Below are 22,129 nucleotides of genomic sequence, written 5' to 3'. Positions count from 1 at the left end.
ATACACCAAAATAGCAAGAATGGCTGGGCAGTGTCTTCATAAAGCATAGGAGAGTCAAAAATGCAACTCGCTATTGAAATCTGGCAGTATCCTTTAGTAACCGTGAATACCCAATGACAGATTTGAAAATAATTAATAAAAACGGTAAGGCTAGTAGACTAGAATATAACTTTTATTTTCTGTTGTCAGCACACCTGGAGTCCTGATCTCAGAGCAGGATCACTTGTGCAAGACACATTTACAGCCTGTGCATAGTGTGAGACAGCAGGGAACTAGAGACGGATGACAGAACAGGAAAGGATATTGGGCGGTGTTGCTTGCTTTCATAGGCAAAGATTTCAACACCTGTAAGCCTGAAATATGTGTATTTTTTTTTCATTTAGGCTTCACTGCAAAAAAAGTTTTGAGGACCAGGATGAAACAGTATTGTATAGAGCTTATGGCCAACTCCTCCAAAACATGGTTGCTGTTTGGGGAGGACTGGGAGCTGGAAAGCGATATTTGCTCAAAAATAGAGTAGGAAGAACACTGGGTTCTTGGTGTTGTAGGCTAGTAGGTGGCTGTCTCATTTTGGTATTGAAATGAGAGCAGCAGGTTGTAAGAACTTGAAGTTAATTTGTGCTGATAAGGAATGTAAGCAAAAGCCAAGGTGGAGGAACAAAGGGAGGGTATTCTAAAAAGTCAGTCAGATGAATTCAGATATTGATCTCTAATTTTGAAACCGTAAGGTTTTACTACCTGTACGTTAAAGCCAAGAAAAGCCATTTTTTTGTCTAGTTTTGGTGGTGTGTTGTCTTTGCGTGTACACATATTTGTCACGAGCTAGTTTCGCCTGGTTATCCCAACCCATTTATAGTTGCTTCAGTTAAATAGAACCTGTACCACATGAGAAAAAGAGTGAAATGACCCTTTGACATTAGACCAGCTCCACTGTGCCGTGAAGCTGCAATCTAAATTTTTAATACCTTAGAAAACAAAAAAAGCTATTGTTTGGACCCACAGCTATCTTGAGAACTGAGAACATAGAAAATATCCAGATTATCTGGAGTCTGAAATGTGTTTAAAAAAAAGGTGGTTCTAGGGAATGTGACCTTCTTTTATCTGGATCTGACAATTGGACTTTGAACTGGCAGCTAGGACGTATAATCAACCTTCTAGAAAAGATGATCTGTACCACTGGAAACTGGTTGACTTTGTATGTTGCTTCTTAGTTGACTTCATTCGTGCCAAGCTTACGTTTAAAGATAGTGTGTTTAAACTAGTGCCTGGGATCCTTTAACAAATTGTGCAGCTGTTAAATGTTTTAGTGTGGTAGGTACTTTTAAACATACTTACCTAGCCTACTTAGGAAGAAGAATGAATGAATCTAAAAATAACAGAATTTTTATTTCATAATTAAGATGAAGATGTCCTGTACTGACTTTTGCTTTAAGGTTGGTTAACCCCTAAGTAAAAAAAGGGGGATTGGCTTTTTTGCATGCTCCCATGTAAGATGTGCTAACGTGATCATTATGCTCGGGGCAAGAAATTGATGATTCGATGAGAAGAATGCCTCAAATGTGATGTTTGGGCTTGTGACTGAGCTTAAAACTATTGAAAACCTTACGGTCTAATAATGTTTTCCTTATTTTCAGATTAACTGCTGAAGTACTGATCGAGTTCTGCTATTCTTCAATGAGGAACTACAGGCTGATCTTTTGCCATAATCTTAAACAACCATAAATGACAAAAGAATGCTTGGTCAGTGAGGGCAGCTGGCGCAGAAAACGTTTTTCAAACTCGGCTGTTTAAGTACTCTGAGGTAAGTTTTCTAAACTACTTAACTCATTAAAAAAAATAGTATGGGTTTCAGTCTTTCTGATCTATTAGAATTTATCAATCTATTAGCAAAGCATTAAGTTGCTTACTACCAACCTCCTTTTTCTCTTTTGTTTTGAAAGAGCAGTTTTTTCTTTGCTAGAATTTTTCTGGTTTTGACAGGATAACAATTTAACTGAGTGACTTATACTGCCTTTGGTAATACCTTTACCTAACTACATCCTGTATCAAGCAAAGACTTGCAAGTAATGTTTGAGCTTCTGCATGATAAGAATTTTATCACTGAGCAGCTAGAAACTTGTTTTGGAGGTTTTTATGTTCAACAAAGTTTTGAGTTTGATGCAGGTGGTGAAAGGTTTATTGTGAAGAACAGAAAATGCCAAATCTATTAGATACTGATTGCAGTGCAGTTCTGTATCACCAAATACTTACTTCCTTTCACGTAGCTAAACATTGAGGTTTTGTTTTGGTGTGATCCACTAGTTTCATTTCCTCTGGAGTGTCATTTGAGGTAGATTTTTTCAAAGCCTGACTGGTAAATACATTCAGAAAGCATACTGAAGAATCTGTCTCTCCGAAAGTATCCTAAAGCTTACTTGAGTAACAATATGGTATTTAAAATTTTCTGAATTTCCTTTGCTGCTGTGTACGTTCTCCTCAGTCCTTCACTGAGGATTGAACAGAACACTTCAGCAGTAGTCATTCATCTAGTTAGCTGTACTGGGAGTCATTACAGAACTTTTCACAGAATCAGTGCCCTAATTGAGAGAGAGCGGAGTGTGTTTGCATTAGGTAGTTAAAACACGTTGTGTTACAGATTGGTACACTCAACACTGTACACTGAAGTACAATATTAACTGAAATTCCTCTTATTTGACAGAAAAGACAGCTTTGATTTTTGGCTGCAAAAAGATATGAGGAAGAGCTCCTCCCCTTCCTTGAGTAACTGCAACTCTGTTCTCGCTAACAAAATATTTGGAATTCCACTTGATGAGCTGCAGCAAGAAGGGCAACCAGACAATGAGGTTCCATTCATAGTCCGCCATGTAGTGGACTATATTGAGGAACATGGTATGTATTATCTTTCTGTTTTTAAAATAATATGCTTATCTGCTATTATTACAGAACAGGCTGATATTTGAAAAGTATTTATTTTAAGTTACTTCTATTTAATTGGCTTTGGATTTTTGTATTTTCTTTGGTGATGAAAGTTCTCTTGCTCTATTCCTTCTGTTAAGCTTGATTACTTCTGTTTTCTAGAAGACATTAATCCAATCACCATGATAGAGTACTTTATAGAAAACTGGTTTTGGTACTGCTAATATTTATCTTATTATTGTATTGTTAGCTGGGCACAAGAATGTGTGTGCTGGGAAAAGGGCTTGCAGAACTGTGGTCAACAAAGTCATTCAGTATGTGAATTGTGCGTATCTGATTATCAGTAGCTTTATCTATACTAGATCCGAAAGTTTATAACTTCCTTCTAACACAGGGGGTCTGGAACAAGAAGGACTTTTTCAAGTCAATGGGAATGCTGAGACAGTGGAGTGGCTTCGGCAACGATATGATAATGGAGAAGATGTGGACCTGGTTAAAGAAGCAGATGTACCCTCAGCTATTAGCCTTCTTAGATTTTTTCTTCAAGAACTTCCAGAGCCAGTTATCCCAGGCAGTTTGCACACACATTTGATGCAACTTTCTCAAGGTAAAAATTATTTTTGATGGAGCGTTTTCTCTTTTAAGAGTAAAAAACATTATAAAATTCAGATGTGTAGTGGCACTACAGATTTTTTGTTGTTCTGTGTAATAGCCTGTGAATTAGGAGGCATTCAAACAACACCCTTTCTAAGCACAAAACCCCAAATAAACAGGCCCTTGAATCCACACCGAGTTTCCTTAGAAGACACAATCTATCCAACAGGTAGGAAGACTGTGAAGCTGCCACATAGGATAAATTCCAAGTATTCCATGTGCTTGTGCATGAATCCTGGGACACTGGTCAAAGCCACTGGATTCAAGTTGGCTTTATATATACAAGACAAGAAAGCTCAAGCCCTGTACTCATGTCATATTTGCTCTCCCACTGTGGATTATTATTAAGTTTAAAATTTATTTGTAGGAGGAAAAAAACCCACCCTGTTGTCCATTGCACTTTCAAATTCCCGCCTGTATTCCTACAGTATTTTCTTTGCCAATTCCCAGCTTGTTTATGTGTTTCCACTGTCCTGGGTCTTCTGACCTCTGCTGGGTTTTGTGGTGTTAGAGTTGATTCATTATTTGACTACTAACACAGTGCCGCAAGACAAATGTTTTAACTAATGCAACCTCAAAAGGTAGGTAGACGTCAAAGTTCCACACCCTGTGACATAACGGGTGGTTTTACTGGTTGGAACCCTGCAGGAGTTTTGCTCATCTTCCAGTGTTGGCTAGTACTTTACAACTGCTGGGCTTGTGCTTAGTAAGAGTCACACTCCTGTTTGTTTTGATTTTATGGTGAATTCGTTCGTGTTTAGTCCTGTTCAGGGTAGAATTTATGCTACATCTAGTAAGTGGTGAACTGGAGGGTCATCTCCAACAGTGAGTGTGAAGGTGCTTCTGTTTCCTCCCATGGTAACCCATAGGTTCTGAAACTTTTGAACACAGAGTCATTACCTGGCTAACTGGTGAGCAGAGGCTGAATGCTGATGTCTTTCTTCTACAGCACTAAATAGTCTGCTGCTGGAAACAATTTTTGGAAGCTACTGACCAGAAAAGCATGTTAAAACTTGAAATTCTGATCATGTATTTGTTGTGTGCAGTAATGGGAAACTGACGTGGATATCAGTAGATGAAATTTCATTAGTGATATGTTTCTTTGATATGCGTTGCTGAAGTCATGGTTCACTGAGTAGCTAGTAAACGTTTTTTTTTTCCTCTGAAAAAGATGATGAATAACAAAAGAATTGTTAAGTTGATAATGCAGAAAGCAGCTGGCTGCTCATTTGGCAGCTAATATTGCTATGCACTGTGATTTGTAGTGTTACCTTATCAGGACTGGAAATAGGATTGTGGTATACTCCTTTGGTGTGACAAGGGAACACAGTGTCCGTGACATGTGAACTACAGTGTGGAACTTGTGTCCCACGCCAGTCTTTGAATAAGGTGACTGTGAAAGGATTTCTTCCACCCACCTCAGACAGATACAGTGTGAAAGTCTGACTGTGCAAATGCACCTCAATTTCTGACACTGAGACTGTGGGCTGACCAAAGTGCTTGAACTTCAGAAATAAGTAATTGTTGCCCAAATCAAAAGGTTGATTGATTTAAAATACATGCTTTTCCAAATTTTATTTTGTGATTAAAATATTTTTATTTTTTCTAGATTATAATAACGAAGATGAATTTGGAAGAAAATTGAGGTTCCTCTTGCAGCAGCTTCCACCTGTTAATTACAGTTTGTTAAAGTTTCTGTGTAAATTTTTAGCCAATGTAGCATCTCATCATGAAGAAATTTGGTCAGCAAGTTCGTTGGCTGCAGTCTTTGGCCCAGATGTTTTTCAGTAAGTTGGTTATAAAGGTTTATGTAGTGTTTTTATGTGCATTTGACAGTGTAAATTTGTAGTCTAGAGTCTTTCCTAGTCCCTGAGTAACAGCAGCGAGGATGCAGTTTGCTTTGGGCAACATTCTTTCTGTGTCTTTCCCCAGCACCACATTACAATTTTTTGCTTGGATCTGAACCACAGCTTGTATTGGAAACCACAGATTTGATTGTCATATTAGTGTAATTACACTGAGATTCAATTTCTTTTCTTTTTTTTTTTTAAATTTTATTTTTTTTTCAGCAAAACATTTCAGGAAGGAAGCCATTAAAGTGCAAGTGTGTAGCAGGGTTTCCTTTTTACAGGCAAATAATTAAATTGTAAACATTCCTCATGAACAGTTAACTGACTAAATAGTTGTTACTTCACCACTTTTAAATATAAACTAGTATAAAGATTTGTAATGCACACTAGTGTGAAGGTGTGCTTAAAATTGTGTGTTCAGAATGGAATAGGGATAATGTGAAGTGTAGCCCTTAGTCATAGAAGCCATTTTCAGGAGTTTTGGGGGGGAATGGGCTGGATTTTGATTTTTAAACTAAAACAGTGTTGAAATCTTTAGCATTTACACAGACGTGGAGGATCTGAAAGAACAAGAAATAGTTAGCAGAATAATGGCGGGACTTCTGGAGAACTACTATGAATTCTTTGAAAATGAAGAGGAAGATTTTTCATCTACTAATGATTTAAGCTCAATAACTGAGCAGGTAAGAATATTTTAATTGGCAATATTTTATCCCGTAAGTATCTGTCACATCAGTTTATGTGTATGAAAGGTATATAGCAATAGTTTTTTTTAATGTCTTTTGGTAGTTTCATGCAAACTGACAAAAAATAGTATTTCTTTAAATGCATTTTCTTAACATGGATATACTTCCTACCAAGCAACAATTCTGCAAGCATATCTATGCCATGTAGGAGAATATTTATGAATTAAACCAACAGTAACATCCTGCCCAATATGGATGTATGTGCTATATACAAACAGTATAGCTTTTTAATTACCTTTTAGGAGTGGAGAACTTTTTAAGTGAAAGCAGAACCACACCGTTGTTGGTCTTGGTCAGTAGTATGTATAGAAACATGCTGGGTCTTGCACTCCACTTATTGATGGTATCAGTGGTGGTTCCCTATACTAAAATTTTGGAGTGGTGTTTCTGATTCTAAGACTTCAAAATATTTTGATAGTAGTGGGGAAAAGTCCTGAAATCAGCGGAACAAAGTTGAGTAGAAGAGAAATGTACTGGATCTTAGTATTCAACCATCAGGTTGCCAGATTCACTTGTTCATGGTACCAATGGTATCCATTATCACCATTTTGCCCCCTTTGCAACAAATTTAACTTTGTAGGGTAAAATACTATGTCATGCTGAGGAAAATAGAGATAGTCTATTAGGAGGGAAATGAAAATGTGACATTGTGATACAGCCTTCTTCAGCATGGCAAATATTTTTCATTGTAACAAGACATATAAATGATAATGCATGGAAGCTCGTCTAATCAAAGCCAGGTGCCAGGATTGTTAATAAAATCCTGGATCAAACACTTGCTCAGAAATGTGAAAAACTATAAACTTTTTTTTTCCTTGTTCAGTTATCTTAAAACGGTGTATTTTCTTTAAAGAGAAAAAAGAAAAAAAGTGAGTAACTTTCAGTTGCTAAGTAAGGTAATAGGAAATGCTGAGTTTTTAAACCCTAACTCTATACCACAAAGCCCTCTTTTAGCAAGACGGGTAAGGCAAGTACTAGTACAGCTGGTTGCTTCCTCTTTGCTGCAGCAGATATCTCACCCGTTGGTCTGGACTGCCAAGCGTGGGCAGCAAGTTCTGGATCGAGCAGCTTCTGCTCTGCTAGCTCTTCAAGTGGATTGCTGCAACTTTGCAATGTTTGACGTCTCTTCAACTCTTAGCAAGAGTATGTCTAGCACTGAGAGCTGACATTGTCCTGCTGCATACAGGAAGCTGTTAAACACAGCTGAGCTGGATTTAACTTCTGCCACCCAAGGCTGAGAACTATGGCCTTAGGTTACGATGACTGTTCTTTATAGTTAGCTGGTCTATGCTGTCATGCTTTACAATTACTGACTTACCTCTGATTCATTATATACTTTGGCAGAACTGCTTCCCAAACAGTGTGTGTGTGTGGTGTGCTTGTGTGGTTTTTGTTGTTGTGTTTTGTGCTTTTTTTTTTCTTTAAGTTTTGAGGTCTGGCAGAGTGTCCCTATAATTTCGTGGTGTCTCCACCAGATGTCAACAGTGCTCTTCCGTTGGGTCCTGCTCCCTGCGGGACTGGTGCGAGGGGTTGTGGGGTGGTGTTGCAGCGCGGAAGGGTTCCTGTCCATACAGGACACAGCCTTGCTTGAAGCTAACTGTGTGGGTGGGCTTCCACACAGCTCACTGCTACATCCTCTTGCAATTGCAGAAGAAAATCAGGGGTAAATAAATTACTTCTCCTGAATGTAGTGCAATATAACATACCACACCCCATCAAAAACAAAACAAAACAAAAAAACCCACCCTCCTCTGCTGTCTTTATAATCTTAAACTTTTCTTAAGTTTCAGTTTTCTTAGGTCAGTGGTTTTTGTTTTATACTCACATGGCAGATTTTATAAAGCGTGTTTTCTTTAGACTGCTGCTGATACTTTGATTTTTTGGATTTGTGGGGTTGGGAGGTCAGTAATCAAAGAGGGATTCTTACGAAACAAATAGAATCACTTTGTTTCTTTTTGTGTTTGCTTTAGACATAGTTGCTTTTTTTAAAAAAAAGCGTCTGAATTAATTTGTCATTTGGCCATATTGTTTTAGTTTTTAAAGTGACTATGTTTTGCTGCTTCAGTAAAAACATCCTCTGCATTTGGAAACTGAGAAACAAAAATAGACAATGGCTTCACAGAGGGAATTCTCAATACCCTTGCTCTTACATTTGCCATCATAAATACTCATTTACTACTTCAAAGTTTAGGTTTTTGGACTTCTATACTGCCTTCCATAAAAGGGTTTGAAAATGCTTCTTACATGCAAATAAGAGGAGAATTATCAGTCCCTGTTTATGGGTAGAGGAAGAAAGGTTCTGTGCCACATGACCTGCGTGGCCAGGGTTTTGTTGTTTCTTGATTCTGCTTGTGTTCATTTACTGCATTAAAGGTGCTTCTCTCTTTAGTTTTTGTCTAACATTTCAAGTGGGTTATGTAGCTCTTTTTTAGGCTGTAGAGTGTATGTTTTGCATAAAAGAGGCATAGTGTTTCTGATTTTTCTGAAATTGAAGAATTTTCTCCTTATATAAAGGAGATGCTTTTATATCTCTCATGTTCTTTTAATTCTTTGGACCACTTAAAAGAGCCTTACCAGCCATTAACTGTGAATAAATCTTTGTGCAGATAAATGATCTCTTAGAAGAGGAGGAAGATGTAAAGCTTGAGCAGTCGGAAGAACTTCCAGAAGACGGCACAGAGAAACCTGTTGAAAGGCCAGCTGTGGTGCATCTAGATATGACAGGGAGTATCTCGGATTCCAGGAGCGTTACAGCATCAACAAGGTAACTTGTTTCTGCCTTGGAGTTTGGGTTTAAAATACAAAGTATAGTCTGTTGTGTGTGAGAGTGAAGCTGTCAGACTTCTGTTTGTAGACACTGAAATGTACCTCAAAAGCTTACACAGTAGGTGCAGTTCTCATGGTAGTAAAGTGCGGAATAAAATGACTGTTCCCAAATTCAGTAGAAGGCCTGTAGAAGTCAGATTGGATTAACGATGATGATTTATGTAGAGAGAGAGAGGGGGGAAAAAAGACCGTTATTTTAGTGAAATTGTTAAGTGGTATTTAAACAATAAATTCTATAGGAGAAACACAAAGAATCTGTATGTTAGTAGATACAAACCCTTCTGTGCCATCTTTCCACCACTCCCTTTCTTCATACTCCCTTCCAATAAGAAATACAAGCGTTATTTCTTGTCGCATGCTAGTGGGCATAAGTGTCCTTACACGACCCTAATTCATTTCTAAACCCATGAAGATTTGTTTATCCAGGTCAGTTTTTTTCTTTGTAATGCTTGTTTTTGTCAAGTGTTAAATGAAAGTGCTTTCTTATTTTACTGTAGTACATAGAATGTATTTCATAAACAATTACAATGAAGTCTCTGTAGGTGTGATTACTTCCTGAAAATATTCTAGAAAGAAGAATCACCAGGGTCGAAGGGGATCAAGATATGACCAGTAGGACGATGTTTGTGGAGAGCTAATAGTGACTGTTAATGATTTTAGCTTGGAATTTAGGGGAATAAGGTTCTGGAATGGCCCTATTAGTAGGCGTAATGCAGAGGAAATTTTGAGCAGTTGAAAGGTGGCATTTTGAGAGGTTAAATGAGATTTCATAGAAGAGGTTGCTTGCAACTGCAGAAAACTTGATTTGAGGATCCAGAAAGTCTTCTTAATTTGAATTGAAAAGAAGACTCTGGATGCGCTGTTCAAGTACAGTGTTATAAAAAGTTGACTCCTTCATACATTTGTAAAACACCTGAGCATTCTTTTTCAGTTCATTTAAACTCTGCTAGCTAAATTTAACTCAGGGTTGATGCTGTTGTTATATCAATATGAGTGACATGACTAACACTTATGCACAAGGTGAGGTTTAATTTGTTAACCGATTTTTAGAAAAAGTTTTTTAGAAAAATACATAGAAAGACAAGGTCTCACATTATCTAAATGGGTGTAACTACTGCTGAAGCTGGGAGACCTGTATTACCTGCTGAAGAGCCCGACTCTGGAAAGGGCTGTGTTTGGGTAGGCTGTGCTGGTAAAGAGCTGTGAGCAAGTTTGGAAGCTGCGAAGTCTAATACAGGCAGGAGTATTAAAGTGGGAGTCAGCTTTTAATTAAGGTATACTCATAAAAGGTGATGCATAAACTTAAAATCGTACTTGTCTGAGAGCTTATTTGTGCTTGCTTGTAATACACAGGTTCATATTTTATTTGCTTGTAGTACACAGGTTTTTTTGGTCTGCTTTACTTGTACTTAGAGTTGACATTTTATGAATGGAACTTTACTTTTTCCCTTCTACAGCACGTATTTCAGTATGGATGTGTAGCAGCTTGTAGGGAGGGGTGACGGGGAATCTGTAAGAGATGTGGAACTAAAAGCAGCCAAACGCAGGGAGATTCAGGAGTAGGTATAGTGCCTAAGACTGACAGGTCATAAGATGGCATGGATTTCAAGTTGAAATCTGTTTAGCTGCTTTGCTTCACACTTTATTCTGCCTTGTTGCAGGAATTTGTAAAATGTAAAATAATGAAAAAAACCTACTTCTGTTGTTTTGTAACTAAAATCATATTTTAATTATATCCTTGGCAGTAAGGCAGCTGCTTAATTTTAGCTTGACTTGAATTCAAACAAACAAAAAAGCCTTCCTTAAACTGGAATTCAGCAGAAGTTCCTTGTTCCAGCTGAAGTTTTTAAGCAATTCTGCTGTTTATAGTTCCTTTGTTGCTTGTGGAATGTGCAAATGCAGCAGTAGTGACAAACTCAACAAGTGTAAAAGTTTAAATTTGATAGCCTGAAGAGAAAAATCGTTTTACAGGATGTTTAGGGTTAATTAAAAATTAATAGGCATTAATTATGGTTGGCATTTTGCATAATTTGTGGGGAAGGGTAGGGAAGAATACTATAGAAGCAGAAAGACAATTTTGACTGTAAAACCAGAATAATTGCACTAAACATTACAAATAACAATAATTACAGGCTGAACGAAGTATGCTTTATTAAACTTCCAACTACTGTAAATATTTTTGGAGATGTAAAACTTTTCATTATATTCCTTTAATGGCTTTTTTCTGTTTCATTTCCTTGATTTAAAAAATAAATAAACTAATGTTAATGTGGATTTATTGGGATGCTTGTCTTCACATAGGGCCTGCAGCAGTTTGTAAATAAAAGAGAAGTAAGTCTTAAGGAATTGTAAGAGTCATGTCGACCAGAAGTTCTCTTGCTGTTACCGGGCTTTGAGAACCAAGTATCTCCATAGCTTTGGTCTCTTTATGGAGTAAAGAAAAGAAGACTGAGGTTGTGTGTTCGTCATGTTACTGATGGATGACATTGATTCATCTGATAGGGCGTATGACCTTCCATTTAGTTACCTGAACTATAACTTAAAATTCTTCTCACTACCTTTTTTTCTGTCCTCGTTCTGCTCGTTCTTTCTAAACCGTATGACCTTCCTGCACTGCGTGGGGCTATTTTGACTCTGAGTGTGAGAGGTGAGGTGAGAATATGGATAATCATTAATGCAGTTCGAGTTAGTGACTGTTTGAGAAGGATATTTAAAATAAACCTGTTGAGTGATCTTTCAGTCTGTTAACAAAGCCAGGGAGCGTTTCTTGCACGAGCTGACATTGTGTATGTGAAGGAAACGTGTTCTCTGTTTTCAGGAGCCTTTTCAGCATGGCTCTGTCAGTTTTGCTCTCCCGACTTCCGTAGAAGAGAATTACTGACTCAGCATTGCAGCTGACTTTAAGATGTGCTGTTGTAGTAATCGCTTTAGGGTCCTTATCTGTCACTATTCTGATTTTTTTTTTCCCCCTCACAGCTCTTTGTCAAATAGTATTTGCTTTACTTTTCACATTCATCTCAAATATTGTCAGTCACAAGCCTAAAGTAAAACTCCCTGATATGTTCTTGGGGCATTTCAGGATCGTATGTATACCAGGTGAGGTATGGAAGTAGTAAGCTCGGTGAGCAGTTTGCTTTTATCCCCCCATAATAAACTCCATGACAAGGGTGAGCTCCTCGCTCCTTGTGGGGTATATTACCCATTTTTTGTCTTAATTAGCTTGGGCAGTGAAAGAGAGGAGATAAGTTTCAAAGTAACACAACTTCCCTGTAGCAAGGCTAACCAAATATAACAAGTGCCTGAATTACTAGAAAATACATTATTGCTTTTGTTTCTCTCTCTCTTTAACATCCAAATACTTGTCCCTGTTCCCGTCCTGGAAAATCTGCAAACAACATGTTCGAAAAGCTTTCAAGTGTTGATTGGGCAGCTTATTGTCAGGAGTGACCTCATGTTGCAGTCTATTTCTATTTAGACTGCAGGGTTTAGTGCAGCACTCCAGAAGTGCTGTCTGACACGCAGCCATCGGAGCCGAGCAAGCAGCATGCATAACCAGCAGCCACCATCCCACTTTGCTGTTTCTCAGATGAAGCATTTTTACATGAAGTGCTCATTTGGGATAGCAAAAATAATCAGAATGGCCTGTAAAGTTCTGCTGCACAGGTAAATATACGAAAGAAAAATGTCACTTTGATAGGAAATAAGACTTTTTAACCTAGAAAAAAAATGACATGAGATTAATGTATTTTGGGGATATCATGAAATGAAATACTGTCACGATTGCTTTTGTTTTTAATGAGAAAATAGGATTAGTGTACAGTCAGTAAATTAGCAAGAAAAACTTTGAAATGTTTTATCTAGTTAATGTATTTTTCTGTCCGGGGATATTTACCGGGACTTTTTATGGGTAGGGAGAAGGTGCAAAGGGGATTCTCGGGAGTGGGTTAGCATTATGAAACAAAGATGTTTACCTTTGTGTGTCTTGCTGTGTCATGCTGCATTAAGACTGTGTAGCAGTATAAATGACAGCTTTTAAATACGTGTTCTGGAACTGTGGTGTGTTGGTTCGCAAGTTGTAATGTTTTCACCTAAGAGCGGTTGACACGTTTCTTTCAAAAAGTGCTTAATGGCTAAAGTGATTAGTGGAAGACGTAAGATATTCTTTGCGTAGTAAGAGGATTGTTGGGGCTTTGGAATACTGCTGACTTATGCACATCTTTTGCTGAGTACTTCTAATGCATCTGAAGGTGTTTACTAAAAGCATTGATGAACAGTCCTCAGCTTGTGGGGGCTGAAGGTTATGCAGTAAGATGGAAAATTTCTGTTGTGAATTTTATCTGGAATCTTTTGGATTCTTTGGAGATGAGCTTGATTCTCCCCACTCTTGACACAGTTCCTCATTGTCTCAAGTGATAGAATAAAAGGATTCCAGGCCATCAGAGTTTCCTATAAATAGTATTTGTACTTGTGCCCTTGACTGATTTTTTTTTTTTTTGCTCTCTTTTACATCTAGTGTTGCAGTGCGCTGTGCTCTGATTGCCTCTCTCTTTTTCCCCCAATTTGTCCTAGGAATTCCTGTTTGAATAGTAAACTGGTTTTAATGTATGCAATTGCAAATTAGAACTTCCTGAAAGTAACCATTCATTTTGTAATGCAGCTCTTGTAGAACTCATTAAAAACATCAAGACCAGATACTTAAAAGTACATTTTTCTTGTTTTGAAATCTCATTATTTTTTCTCTGAGATTCTTGCTCATGCGTCTCTCTTATCTTGTTCATGGGGCTGATCTTACTGACAGCTTTGTCTGTTTTTTTTTTTTTATTTCAAGTAGTGTCAAAGGAAAAGTTGTTTATCAGAAGACTTTAACACTTTGCAGAAGTAGTAGGGCTATGCAGAACTTCTAATCACAGATACATCAGTGAAAAAAGTTGAGGTACACAACTCAGGATATTTACTTCTGTTACTGTTTCTGGGTTTGATAGAAAGCAGAAATGCTGGTATATTCAGACTTGCTCAGGTGATCCAGCAGCTTTGAAATTAGTGGTTACAAGATCTAGCTTCTACAACAGGTATTCCATTTTTCCAAAGCTATGTGGCAATGTCTGCTGTGGAACAGGACTTTAGAGGTGACTTTATTGTCACAGCGTTTGGAATAGATCTGTGTTGTCTCCCTCTCGCCCTGAAAAACAAATGCCAGAATCTTAAAATGAGCTGGATTCAGAATTGTGTCCCTTAAAAGTTCTGTGAGCACCGGCTTGGTTGTGATGGTGTTTAAATACAGTGCACATCACTATTAGCTACAAGATGCCTAAGAAAAAAAAGATATCATTATGTTCAAATATTTTAACTACTTTCAATTAAACACTACCTGATAAGGAAAGTCCGTTATGGCTTGTTGCATCTATTTAAAGGAAGAAGAAACAGCAAGTCTGCTTCAGGTGATCTGATTATTTTACTTCTTTAGTGGTGGATGTAAAACTACTAATACACTTGATAAGATCTAAACAAGATACTCCTCACTGTATTAAAATTATTCTTGGGTAAGCAGAGAGACTGTTAAATGATTTTTTGAGCACAAACAGGGCTGTTATCAGCCAGAACCATCTTGCAGAAGTACCTGTTCAGTTCTCTAGTGAGGCTGCAATATCCCTCTGCTCCTTTATATGTCTAGGTTTACTTAATGTGTTCATGAAAAACATTTTTAAAAACTACTTTGGCTGCCAACAGTATTGCTGCATGGTAAAGAGTAGATTAAAATATTTTTTTTCAGCTTTTTGAGCTTAGGTATAGATACAGGAAGGAAAAGCATTTGTTTACATCCCATGTTGAAATGAAGTTTCTATTTGTGTTTTCCTGAATGAGACATGTAAGTTGCAACTCATTGTCAGTTACTGTGCATTTTTCATGTTGACATCAGCATATTTACAATCACTTTGGCTAAAACTTAAGTATTATGTTTACAATAAGAGAATTTTGATCATATTAATGGAAAATTGGAGAGGGAGAACATGTGCTTGAGTTAACTTACTAGTTACTTTTTTTTTTTATTTCCTTCCTCAAGAGTTTAATATTCTAGACTGAAGTGTCTTGTGCTGGGAGATTCCTAAGTGCTTTACAAGTGGCTATACCATGTCTCAAAACCTCTGGAGAATACCTGCCTTGGACTTGAAATGTAATTGTCCTTGGAGAATGCTGCCGACCTTTTAAACATTGCAGAATAAAATCATGCAGCAATCTGACAGGCAGGGGAAAATCTCTGTGAACTTGCAACAATGGAGGAAAGCAAAGTAATTTGGAACTTGCTTTAGGCTGCAAGGTTAAAATCTGCATTCTTAAGCAAGGTGTCAGGAAGTCTTTTGAGACTAAGTGATTAGTATTTCCCATGGGAAAGACCATACCTCTGAGAGCTTACAGCTTCATAATATACTGAGTATTGGCTCCTGAGAGAGAAACCTGCGATGCTACTTCTACAACTTTGTCTTATGATGGCATTCTTTTTTATTTAGGTGGAGAAATCTTAAGGGGGCTGCGAATTAGTGTTTGTTTTCTTACATATTTGTTTTTATTAGCTTCACTAGATGTTTTAGTATTTTCTAAGTTGCTTTCTGTTGTTTTCAAGACTTCTATTTAGTGTGGTGATTTTTTGCATTACACTAACTTATTTCTTCTTTATTGCAGTGCTCATATCTCTCCCATAAGTATCTTGCCAGCCTCTGCAGAGTAAGTATAATGACAATGTAAAATTTGTGAATTGTTATTAGACGTTGATATGTCGTCTTTCAAGAAAAAGAAATGCAGTAGGTTTGATGATTAGTTATAAATGAGATATTCCAGTGTGAAATATTTCACTTAAGAAACTTAATGCAGAAAAAAACCTAATGTGTGTCAGTGTTGTTGACTGCAGAAGTGTGAGAGCACAGTATGGTAGAAGTGAGATTTGAAAATGCGTCTGTTTTTGTGCTTAGATACTTCATAGGTGCTTGACTCTAAAATTATAACAGCTTTCACAATGTAATTTTAGTACCACTTCTAGTTGTTAATAGTGCAGTTCAGAGGAATTGCATATACAAACGTGGAGAAAAAATAAATCAGTTTTACAGGCCTAACTTTTTTTTATTTTGAATGAGATGCTTAAGAAGCACTCAACAGCCTACTCTTTTATTTATTTTTTAAAGACTGATATTCACTTGACATACCGTTGGGTGTGCTCTGTGTCCCTCATCAGTTACTTATTCATTGTCTCCACTGTTTTTTGGATTTTGCCTTTCACAATTACAGCCCTGTTTAGGAGGCACTACAGCCAGCTGTGCTGAAATGGCACCTGCTCCGAGGTTGATGCCAACCTGCCATAGACACAGGATTTTACTGTCACATACTTACAATATTAGGCTTTAGAAGGTTTTGGATATGCTGGTGTGTAGTTTTTAGTTTGCTTACCATAGTCATTGTAATGTGTAGGTCACTCTTAAAAGACTCATAACAGACTTCATAATATTTTCTGTGCAAGTCTTATTTAATACAGTAGGGGTTGGAACTGGATGATCTTTAAGGTCTCTTCCAACCTGAGCCATTCTATGATTTGTTCTATGAATTTCAGTACTTCCCATTGTCTTTTTGGAATAGATAGTCTGCTTTTTTTTCTTTGAAGTACTTGGCATCATCTGTTGTATACTTTGGTATTTTTACCTTTCTGCATAGCTGATCAATGCAACAGAGGATTCTTAATATGATTTTCTTGGCTTCTTTTTTTCCTTCTAGCATTTTAGAACGAACAATTAGAGCAGCTGTGGAACAGCACCTTTTCGACCTGCAGAGCAGCTTAGATAACGATCTTAAACATATACAGCAACACAGACTGGGCTGTAACAATGAAGCAAAAAATCCCAGCGGGGATGAAGAAGGATCTAACAACCAGTAAGAGTTCTTGAATCTGTCCTGAATTGTATGGGGTTATGTATTTTAGCTTTTCCAAACCAAACTACCCTAGTCTACCTCAACTCAAAGCAAAAGTTATGACTTTTGCTATTTAACTTAAAATTTTCTTGCGAAGTAGCACAAGAGCTTAAATTTACCCCATTATATCACTTTTATTTATCACTTTATGTCATTTATATTACTTGTGACTTAGTTTTACCATGTAAAAAAGCTATGGTAGGTACTACTTCAGTTTCTTTACCATATAATTTGACATCAACATAGTTGTTGTTACATACTACTTGGGCTGGCATTGTCAACAAACCAGTTAACAGCAGGTAGAACGAACACTGTAGGTCTATTTGTGTAGGACTTCAGTCTTATTTGATTAGCTTTTGTTATAAATTGTACTAGGTTATGGGTGTAGCAATTGCCAGGGCAGCACTGAGAAGCTGGTACTTTCTGGTGTTTATTAGGTATAAATAAATAATCATGAATAATTCCCAAACTCCAAAGGACTTCGGTATGTAAGATGCTTTGTGGCTCAGAGCCTGAAACATTGTGAAATATTGAGAGACTGAAATGATATTTTCTAAATGTTCTGTCTTGACTGTTCATCAGGAGTCTTATCTGTGACAAGAGTTTGGGCTAAAGTTAGCAAATGATTGTAAAAGTAACAATAAGTGCTAATAAATGTTCAATTATAACTTGAGTTTCAGTGTTCAAGATCTAATTTCTTTGAAGTGAATTATAAGTAAGTGGGTAAGCATTGAAAGATCTCCTGTAGCTGAATTTCTTCAGTTACAGCATAAGCGCTTTTAAGTCTGGCAGGCTTCACAGAAGCAAAAGCTAAAAGTACATCACTGCAGGTTTGAAACCAATATACTCTTCTGGCATGGTGACTAGTTCAAATGCTTCTGATCATCGTTCCATTGCGGATTAACCGTAACAGATGATACATGATAGTGTTCTTGAAAGAGGTCATCTGGGTTCTTTAAAGCAGTGCAGTCAACAGACTATGCACAAGGCAAATATGCAGCTATAACAGATAACTAAAAACCACACTGATCATGTAAATTTTCTAGGAATAACAAATAACTGCAGAAATTAGAAAAAATAAAGTTCCAAAGTATCCTGTTTAGTATCTAGACACCTGAGAGAAGAGAAGCATTTTTAAAAGTAGTTTGGAGTTCTTTGTGAGAGGAGAAGGAAGGCAAAGAAGTCAAAGGCTTGTGATGAATTACAATATAATGTGGTAACTAGCATGCTGACATATAAAGGATATGTGGACAGACATACCTATGGTCTAAGTAGTTTTAATTTGGGAATACTGTTACAGGCCTTAACTTGGGTACTAGGAAGATAAAATGTTAGAAATAACAGGGTTTCTCAGTGAGGGGAACATCCTGATACCAGCTTTAAATTAGCTTGAGAGGAGTGTAGTCACAGCAAAGCAACTTCATTTAGATGTGGCAGTTTCAATACATCATTGCATTCCTTAGGTCCCCATAGTGAGGGATCTATGCATGACCCTTAATAGGAGAATCAGGGAAATAATTTTGTATATATCTATCCCATACTGTTACAGAAAACCTCAGAAGTGTATATAAACTGCATAAATAAATTTGACTACAACAGGTGATTGAAATTCTATGTATTGCCAGTATCTTTAGTCAGAATAATTTTATCAAGAGGAAGAAACAACCTAACATTTGATACTGTTAAAGGATTTTTTTTTCTGATAAATGTTTAAGAACAGGCTGCTAAGTCTTTCTGTTCCTCTCTGTAGGAATGATGTTATTGAAGATAATGACACTGGTAGCAGTGAGAACACAGGAGGCTGCTCTGAAGTATTGGTTAGCACGGATTTAGACAGTGAAGCTATGAAACACGATACTGTAACCGAGGAAGAAGAAAGCGTTCAGGTGAGAGGAGGAGCTTCCTGTATATGAAAACTGTAAATTGCAGCAACTTGAGCAAAGTACTTTAGTGATCCGAGTCTACCTAATAGCTCAGATGCAGCTTTACGTGATTCTGTTGCTTTGTGCAGTTAATTGCCTTTTCTGCTGTGCACACTTTGTAGACATGCAGAGAAATTTTTATGTACTTTTGTGCAGCTTGTTTGCACCCTGACTAAGGGTTTCCTCTCTTTCACAGGTGCTGGCCCTTCCTTCTGCTCAGGTAAAGGTAAGTCAGTGCTGTCCTTGTTGATACACTAGTTAGAATAGCATCGGTGTTAATAAAGACTTTGTGAGTAGAAAAGGATCTAGAGCTATGACTATAGAGTAGCCCACAGTTGTGCCTTTTGCTGTGCTAAACAGTGGGAAAATGTTAGTATGAGAATTTTATAGGGAGAGTATGGTTTTACAACTGGCCTATTGAAAAGAAAAAAAGCTTCCATAAGAAGCTTGTTTCTCAGCCTTTTCTCACTGTTTCCACAGTTGTTGTTTTCTGCAGTAGGGATAGTTGTCCTGTCCTTCTCAACACATCTTCAAATCCTGTCTACTTGAAAGAGGTTCTGGTACCTCTCCTTAAACCTATCTGCTTAGGTATTTGACTTCTGCTTTGCTGATAGTTTGTGCCCCACCATCCTGGTACACATGCTAGGAGTTTTAAACATGTGGTGTTCAGCAAAAGAAAATGAAAGAAATTACAGTCAGACATCAGTCTCTCATTCAGGGTACTTTTATGTGAGCAGGCAATGCTGTAAAATACATCATTTAAAAACAAACAAAAAACCCTTGAGAGAATACCGTTACTACCACTTGTATGAAATGGTACATATGCAGCTGTTAAATATGCAATTCTAATGAAAAAATCAATTCTATTCTTCCTCACTTACTTGAAAAACTTCTGTTATAAGAAGTTCTATAAGTTTATATTCTATAAATTCAAATTTTACAGGATGTATTGATTGTCCAGATTCTTTTTTGATGCATTAATGCCAGGTCTTGTTATAAAATCTTCATTGGATTGGTATCCTATAGGGCAAAATGCCCCAAGCATGATATTAGAATTAAGTAATATTTTATTTAATCTAGGTGAATACTATGTTTGCAAGAACTGTGCTGAAAGTACAGGGTAGAGTGGCATATTTCTACCATCTGCATTTTTTGACTGGCTGTTGGTCATCGGTCATCTTTTATGTGTAGTATGTTTTAGGCTTTTGGCCTTTTGACAAGGAAAGCCTTCAAGAGTGGGTTTCTCATGCTAACTCCTAACTCTTTACTTCCCCATTACTCCATATTTAAAATATATGCTGAGCTCCTGAAATCAAAACTCAAAAAATATAAATGTAGATAGAGACGACAAAAATTTCAAACTGGTCATTCTTCATCGCATTTTATGCAGTTCTAGTGGTTCCAGTAAAAGAACAGCTGAGAAATGAGAATTATACTTCTTATGAGAATTATATTTCAGAAGTATGTTCAATTCTGATTTAGAAGTGCCTTACTGTGCTAAGAATACGAAGGGAGAATGTGATTCTTAAATGGTTGTGTATAAATGTGCTTTCTGCTGATGGGCAAGTAGGATTGTAGGAATCAAAAGATGAACTTCTGTACACACAAGCTTTCCTTCGGGTCTGAAATGAAATCAGAAGCAGCTGCTTCTGTAACTGCAGTAAATGTGCCTCTCCAGGGTGGAAATTATCTGTTGGAGTATGAAATGCCCTGAAATTGTTTTCCTGAATTGGAATTTGGCACGAGGACTGAAATAACATGACGACGTGAAGAGAAGAATGGAGTTATGCCTGATAAGGGCAAATGTTACACAGCCATGTAAAATCGTCAAATGTTATGTATACTTAAACTCAGAGTGACTCTCTTTATATTCTATTCAGACATTTTAAAGACCGTTTGGGAGACTTTCTTAAAATCTGAAATCAAATGTAATCTGATATTCAAGAAGGATATATTTTATAATTAAAATTACTTACATTCTCCCCAATAAGAAACTTCTCAAGGAAAGCAGTTGCTGGGCTTTGGCTTTATCTAAGCCAAAAGACTACTTAAAGTAGTCTTCCTTTGCCAACTTTTAGTGCACAAAACGGTTATGTAAATTCATCTGAACTTGTTTTATGAGATGGTGTCGTGGCAATGCCAGCATTTCTCCATACCCTTCCAGTTCTGTTGTTGCTTTATTTAGTAACGAGGATTAGTAGTTACTTTTAGAAAGTCTGTCAGACTTGTTTCATTTCATAAATGCTGAACCCAAGTCTGCATCTAACTCAGTTATCTTTGGGAGCAGGACTACCATGACTCTAGTTACCCCCAAACTCATGCTAAGGCGGCTTGTAGTGGAAGTGTTGGTTTCTTCCTTAAAAACAAAACAGCACCTTAATCATGGTTTGTCCATAGATGGAAGGTCATTGTTGGTCTAGTGAATAAAACGCCTGGTTCCTGGCCTCACTTTAAATGTAAAAAATATTGCATGGTTAAATAGCATGATTTCCACCTATGCATAAAAACTTGTGCTTTCTGTTCTCGAGGGCTTTTCTGTGGTAAGTGATTATGGAAATGTTTTCAGCTGAGAATGCCATTCTTAAATCTTTCTAAGCATGCTTTTTGCCAACAGGCTGCAGACGTATTATTGGAGCAATGTGATAAAGATGCAGAAGTTGATGGAGAAAATAATATTGAAAGGTATTAATCTTTTATTTATCACTGAAATGGCAGAGTGTATATCGTCAGATTTGAGAACATGTGTACCAAACTGGCAATTTGTGACAACACAGTATATAGCATGAGGGAGGGGAAAGTAAACATAAAATTTCTCTGAAAACAGAGAACAAGATGGAGTTACCTTTTTATGGTGATAATATAAAAGACATGGAACTTAATGCGCTTAAACTTAAGTACAAACCTATGATTTATATCTTTTTTGTCAAAAAAAGATGTCAAAAAATAGATGCCTATGTTTTGGGCAACAGAAATAGAAGAAAAATGTTATTTAATTATAATTTTTTTGGCAATCTGTATCACTCTTAATGATTTTGGAATTAATGCTGGTAATAGTGATTAGCCAGAAAATTGTAAAGTTCATTTGCAGTTTGAGTTCAGCACTGATTTAAGTTTTAGTTCAAGTTCAATTTGTTCAATTGTTTCAAAGTACCTATTCCCTGTTCAAGAATAAGGGTTTGAGCTGTTTCCATTTCCAGCTTAGTTCAAGTCTATTAGTCCAGGTGCACATGCTTCAGTTGGAAATAACAGAGCCAACCCTATC

At 37.0% G+C, this 22,129-nt stretch overlaps 1 protein-coding gene across 11 annotated transcripts in view; it reads left to right on the top strand.

The window, feature by feature from the left end:
• FAM13B (family with sequence similarity 13 member B) overlaps positions 1 to 22,129 on the top strand; it is a 60,453-nt gene that overhangs the window by 22,306 nt on the left and 16,018 nt on the right. For 9 of the 11 annotated variants that reach the window (XM_013175884.3, XM_067005470.1, XM_067005467.1 and 6 more), the window contains exons 2-12: positions 1,635 to 1,801; positions 2,699 to 2,889; positions 3,311 to 3,523; positions 5,180 to 5,357; positions 5,959 to 6,103; positions 8,773 to 8,930; positions 15,671 to 15,712; positions 16,751 to 16,906; positions 18,696 to 18,831; positions 19,064 to 19,093; positions 21,482 to 21,549. In XM_013175884.3, the coding sequence (XP_013031338.1) occupies positions 2,733 to 2,889; positions 3,311 to 3,523; positions 5,180 to 5,357; positions 5,959 to 6,103; positions 8,773 to 8,930; positions 15,671 to 15,712; positions 16,751 to 16,906; positions 18,696 to 18,831; positions 19,064 to 19,093; positions 21,482 to 21,549 (1,283 nt within the window). In that variant the 5' untranslated portion in view covers positions 1,635 to 1,801; positions 2,699 to 2,732. Of the gene's footprint in view, positions 1 to 1,634; positions 1,802 to 2,698; positions 2,890 to 3,310; positions 3,524 to 4,253; positions 4,277 to 5,179; positions 5,358 to 5,958; positions 6,104 to 8,772; positions 8,931 to 15,670; positions 15,713 to 16,750; positions 16,907 to 18,695; positions 18,832 to 19,063; positions 19,094 to 21,481; positions 21,550 to 22,129 lie in introns of those variants that run through there. The other 2 variants (XM_067005468.1, XM_048057256.2) reach the window with 2 other exon arrangements.

Source organism: Anser cygnoides, chromosome 14, assembly GCF_040182565.1.
Source record: "Anser cygnoides isolate HZ-2024a breed goose chromosome 14, Taihu_goose_T2T_genome, whole genome shotgun sequence".
Lineage (NCBI taxonomy): Eukaryota > Metazoa > Chordata > Aves > Anseriformes > Anatidae > Anser > Anser cygnoides.
Note: the sequence above shows the minus strand (reverse complement) of the source record. Positions and strands in the feature narration are given on the sequence as shown.